Below are 5,716 nucleotides of genomic sequence, written 5' to 3' on the forward strand. Positions count from 1 at the left end.
TCACCACCGTCTAGGATCATCTTTCAATCCCGTATGAAAGCATCATCACTTTGTCATTGGCAACCATTCAATAAACCAAATGTCTGACAGCTATATTAAAATTTATTGGCATTGATGCATCGAGGATCCTTACAAATATGTAATTTAAGTTGTTTTTTAAAACCACTCAAAACTCCACAAAAGCTGCATTAAAGATAAATAAAGCAACGAACACTAACTTGAATCTTTATCTTAAGAAATTGTAAACCATTAAAAAACATAAATAGCAGCATCATAATGTGGAAAACATCAAGAAAAAGATTATTCATCAAGAAGACACTTTGATTACATTTAGGCCTACGCATACCCACAAACACGTCCGTATTGGCCTTGCCCACCAGTCTGTTTCTTATGCAAGTAATCAAATTCTGCCCGCTGTGTTATGGTCTCTCTAAAGTTTACACGAGGCCTTCCAGTTTGTGCGTCAACCTAGAAATCAATGGAAGAAGGTTTGGCAGAATAGTGTCAAAATACAAATCAAGGAATACTTCCATTAAGATAATAGATATAAACTGACTGCCATTTCACATGCAAGAACAATGAAGATGGGATACGCCATTATCACATCATGCCAGTAGATATAACCAAGTTATGATAGGACAGTCAACGCTTTGAAACTAATAAGTCCACAAGGTAGACAGTGAATCATCATAGCTAAGTAAGACAATTATCTCTCCATATACAATAACAAAGAGATAATAATCACTGAATAAGTAGGAAAAAATCTAGCCAAAATTTTTATGCAAGTTTGAGATCACTATGTCGTGAAGATAGTTGACCCTGCCTAGCCAAGAGTCACTCTGTCGCCAATTACAAATTGTCTCATCAAGAGATAAACTTGTGATCTCATATAACAAGAGAATTGAGATTTTTAGGCAAACGAACTCTGCATAGTAGATTAGAAAATTGCATGAATTATAATATGTAATGGTATGAAAACTGCCCACAAAAAAAGGAGAATGGGATAACCCAACTATAAGAAACCAGAGTTATCCGATTGCAAACCAATCAAGATCAGGATAGCCATCACCTTGCATTTTAAAACCGAGTTTATCTATTAAAATCTATGCCTATAAAAGAAGCTCCATCATCAAAAACACAATATATAGTATGTGTTTTCTATCATTAAGAGAGATCTATATAAATTTTAGTAGATACTATGAATATGTGCAAGAACTTGGAATTTTTTATCACCCAAATTAATCATGCTAGAATCAAAATAGCCTGATGGTTAACATAGAATTCCACTGCATTAGGCAAGTCTGAAACTTGGCAATAGCAAGAGAATGTAGCGATAATTAACAGGATTGATAACTACTCTAACCAATGAAGACAAGCACAAACATATGCACACGCACACAAGATATACATTCCCATATAGAGAAACCTTTCTAATCCTAAATTACATTTTTGTTATTTGATATGGCCTTCCAAATTCCAAATCACATAGACTATAATCTCCGACATTAAAATACACACACAATTGAATTCAATCAACGTTTATTCACAAGTATGTCAAAAAAAACTAGAAGATTGGAGAGCATACTGGAGTCCAATTAAAAAACAATCTTAACATGTTAACAAATTAAACAAATCAAATATTCTATAAACATCATCAAGAAGGCTATGAAAATAACTACAAGGCATATAAAAAGCTCTATGAACTGAAAATTCTAATTATCTTCTCATGAATCTATTACGATAAATTTGATGCAAATGATTGAAAATCAAATGGTCTTAAATTTCTTGAAATCAAAATGTGACATTTAATATTAATGATATTGAAGACAATTAACAATGTTGATCTTTTATTTAAAGGCTGCGAGATCAAAATTTAAATTATTGGAGAACAGGCTTTCCCCTGCTAAATGCCAAAACATAAATACTGTGGAGAGTCAAATTACAACTCCATCCACACACAAATATAGAAACTCAACCACATAAATAAAACGGGTTTTGAAGCAAAAAGTGTTCTTCATAGATAAATTGACATTTCAAAACATTGTTAAATGTGAGGATGTGTAGTGTTTCCTCCACAAACTAGATTTAAGAAAATGCTGATGTTAAGAATTTCACGAACCTTATACTCCCTTCTAATGCGTTCAACATAAATATCCAAGTGCAGCTCCCCCATCCCAGAAATAATTGTCTGAAAGTGATCCATAAGTACTCGAGGTAAAAATGAAGCCATGAAATAAACTGAAACAAAGCATACCTGCCCACTTTCTGGATCCAAACCAACACGAAAAGTAGGGTCCTCTTTCTGAAATCTATTAAGAGCTTTCGAGAACTGGAATGTATTGGAAGAGAAAGTGCATCAGCAAGACATTGTATTACTTAAAGCAAAAAAAAAAAACATAAAAAAAGAATGGCTTACCTGTGCTCCAGAATCTTTAGAAATTGGTGAAACAGCCAATGACATAACTGGCTCAGGAACATTCATAGATGTCATAGTGTACCTCACAGACCCATCTGTGAATGTGTCCCCTTATAAAAAAGATATAAAAATAGCTCGGAAATCAGCGATCAAAGCAAGGATATTGTAAAAAAAATAAAATAAAATATTGCATTTTGTACCTGAAGCACAATCAATGCCAAAAACCGCTACAATCTGCCCAGCATGAGCTTCTTGAATATCCTGTTAGATCCTGATCCATATTAGCAGTTAAGCTGAAAATACTAAAGAAACCATAGAATTTTTACGCTTAGAACGAAAGCAAACAGCTTAAGCAATTAGCCCATATTAAGAAAAGCTGTAATAAAAATACTTCTCCAAAAAGGCTACCAAGAAAATGTCTAACCTCCATTTCATTAGAATGCATACGAACTAAACGAGGAACCTGAAAATAAAAAATTAATATCTCATTATCATCATTATCACTGTCATTAGCCACATTCAAACAAAATTGGGGACGCAAACAAATCAGTAGTGATATTTTAACGTGAAAAAAATATGTAAGTGAATGAAAGGAAAATATTTTCATCAGAAATCATAAAGAAACATAAGCAAAAAAATATTGGAGCAAAATCTTCTTTTCAAATACTTCAATTTAAACCACGGATGTAGATTCAAAACAAACTGAAGTATGCCACACAGACTGTGGAACAACAATCTAAATAGAAAAAACAACATACTAAGGTGGATGTTTTTAAAATGCCATTTTAGAAATGCATAATAATTGGAATTTATGTATTACTAACGTAAAACAAATACACTTAAATGATTTTTGGTGTTTGTTATAACCATTTTAGATACAATGATATATAGCGGACATCGGCGTGTGGTGGCTCTGGGGGTATCAAGCAGTGGCAAGCAAGCAGTGCTGGAGGGGGTTGGCAATAGCAATGAAGATAGGTGAGGAAGGTGACGACACGGGCTTTTGAGTTTTCCTTGTATTTGATTTACTTCAAACTAAAGTAAACTTGATAAAAAAAAATCAAAACTCTTACTTTCCTTTTATTTTACTCTCCTAATACTTGCAACGGCATGACAAAAAAAATATAATTAGGTAAGATATAAAGAATATAAAGCTGAATAAAGCTGCTTTCACTAGAACTGAACAGAAGCCACCCCCTCTCTCTCTCTCTCGCTTCCATAAATATAGCACAAAGGTAACTTCAAATTTACCCTCTCATAATAACATCTACATAAAAATGATGTCCCCTTGAGTTCTTTTTTTGTTTACATAAAATGTTAATTAATCAGATTATACCTTGATCTTTTTCCCTGTATTTATGTTGATGATGAAGTCGCCCTTTTTTATAATACCTTCATAGATTCTATCACACACACAAAAAAAGATATAAACATCAGCATTTCATGTTTAATAATGAAAGTAATAAGTTAGAAAATGGGCAACGAAAATGAAAAAAAAAACAAAAGAAAGTTAGAAAACCTTAAATAGGTCAATTGGCCAAAGCGACCCTCTTCCAATTTGAAAGCCAGAGCAACAAGAGGTCCAGCAGGATTTCCAGATAACCGAACCTTCGACAAAGAATTAAGTATTAAAAAAACAACTAACTCACAAAATAACATTTTCAAAAAAAATGCGCAAGTAAAGCAGTGCATGTATAGAAAACAATATGCACCTTGACTTCAGACTGATCCTGGTCCAGTGCATGATTTTCAACTTCAGTGGGACAGGGCAAAAAGTTAACCACCCCATCAAGAAGAGGTTGTACACCCTACAGAAATTTTAATTTACATCCTATCATGGATTGGATAAATTTGAGGCACAATCACAATAAAATACAGAACTAACAGAACTAACATGGCTCTGAGAAAATATGCAAATTTAACAAATTTATGGAGACTATCAAGAAAATGACAGTTCACAGAAAAAACAATAGTTCATTTTAGCACCTTGTTCTTAAAAGCACTTCCCATATAAACAGGCACAAATTTTCGTGAAACTGTAGCCCTGCGGATAGCCATCTGAAATGATAAAAAGACAAAAATATTGGAGGATCATAGAAGGAAATTTTAAAAAGCATTTACAAGTATATAAATATGAAGTTCAATTAAGTTATAACACCCTAAGATAAGGTAACCAAAAACATATATGAAGCAAGTCTCTTATCTTCAAATCAGATGTACAAGGTAAGAAAATGCAATAAAAAAACATCACTCATAGAAATACATGGAACTACAAATGCCTATATAAGCATATAAAAACTAACGTCATACACTAAGAAAGATAGAAATAGAAAAAAACAATACAACAACAACAACAGCAACAAAGCCTTAATCCCACTACGTGGGGTCGGCTACAAGAATCCTTTTCTCCATTGCGTCCTATTTAGTGTCATATTTTCATTTAGTTCTAGTAAATTAAGATCATTTTTAATACAATCCCTATAATATACACCATAATACAAACTAAAAAAAACATCTATGTATAAAAGTGTCTAAGAAGTTAGTTTATAAATATGTTTTCAAAACACCTTGAGATCATCTGATGATATAGACTCATCATTAAGAAAAGACTCAGCAAGTTGATCATCAACTTCAGAAACAACTTCTATAAGTTCGTGTCTCTTTTCTGCGACCAATGCCTCAATATCTGAAGGGACATCAGATGTAACAATATTCTCACTGCAAAGAAAACAAAAATGTTAAATCTGAATCTAATGATATTTGAGGTATCAGAATTAAAACAACTCAAGCAGGTAAACATAAATGATCTGTGCTCACGCTATAACATACCCATTGGATCCATGAAAATAATAAGCTTTCATTTCAACAAGATCCACAAGGCCCTGAAACTCCTCTTCCAATCCAATTGGAACTTGAACTGCTGCAGAATGGTGCCGAAGCTTGGATCTTGCCTGAAAAAAATTATATCTGCATCAGGACCTCATGACTCAAATGTCTTCTGAATTACAAATAGAGTGAAATTAAAGCCATGTTGCATGGTAGAAGGAGCAAATGAGCAAATGCCAATCTACCATGGATTATTCCTACGTACAGAAGTATTATATTTCTTAACATGATTTTTCATGTTTCTTACTAATGGTTTTCAGTATCTAACCAACTGTCTTCATTTTTTAAAACTTAAGCACACATGAATTTTCACCAAAAAAGAAATTAGACGGGAAACTAAAATCTATTTTCTGGCAATATAATGTGTGTTGTCCAATTGCAACAAAATAATAATTCAACAAATTTCCTACAGAA

The 5,716-nt window shown here is 32.8% G+C and overlaps 2 protein-coding genes across 3 annotated transcripts in view; both read right to left on the reverse strand.

The window, feature by feature from the left end:
* The window catches only part of LOC110026368 (elongation factor G, mitochondrial), a 15,403-nt gene extending 10,038 nt beyond the window's left edge, over window positions 1–5,365 (reverse strand). Inside the window, exons 1-12 of the mRNA XM_020727280.1 lie at window positions 5,246–5,365; window positions 4,984–5,134; window positions 4,403–4,474; window positions 4,129–4,224; window positions 3,936–4,024; window positions 3,753–3,819; window positions 2,841–2,879; window positions 2,617–2,677; window positions 2,417–2,526; window positions 2,255–2,329; window positions 2,120–2,188; window positions 347–468 (exon numbers count right to left, since the gene is read on the reverse strand). Coding sequence (XP_020582939.1) covers window positions 347–468; window positions 2,120–2,188; window positions 2,255–2,329; window positions 2,417–2,526; window positions 2,617–2,677; window positions 2,841–2,879; window positions 3,753–3,819; window positions 3,936–4,024; window positions 4,129–4,224; window positions 4,403–4,474; window positions 4,984–5,134; window positions 5,246–5,277 — 983 coding nt within the window. The 5' untranslated portion in view covers window positions 5,278–5,365. The remainder of the gene's footprint in view (window positions 1–346; window positions 469–2,119; window positions 2,189–2,254; window positions 2,330–2,416; window positions 2,527–2,616; window positions 2,678–2,840; window positions 2,880–3,752; window positions 3,820–3,935; window positions 4,025–4,128; window positions 4,225–4,402; window positions 4,475–4,983; window positions 5,135–5,245) is intronic.
* The window catches only part of LOC110026370 (serine carboxypeptidase-like 12), a 69,880-nt gene that overhangs the window by 30,158 nt on the left and 34,006 nt on the right, over window positions 1–5,716 (reverse strand). The window lies entirely within an intron of this gene.

The sequence above is a fragment of the Phalaenopsis equestris genome, unplaced genomic scaffold (assembly GCF_001263595.1).
Source record: "Phalaenopsis equestris unplaced genomic scaffold, ASM126359v1 Scaffold000369, whole genome shotgun sequence".
Taxonomy (NCBI): Eukaryota; Viridiplantae; Streptophyta; class Magnoliopsida; order Asparagales; family Orchidaceae; genus Phalaenopsis; species Phalaenopsis equestris.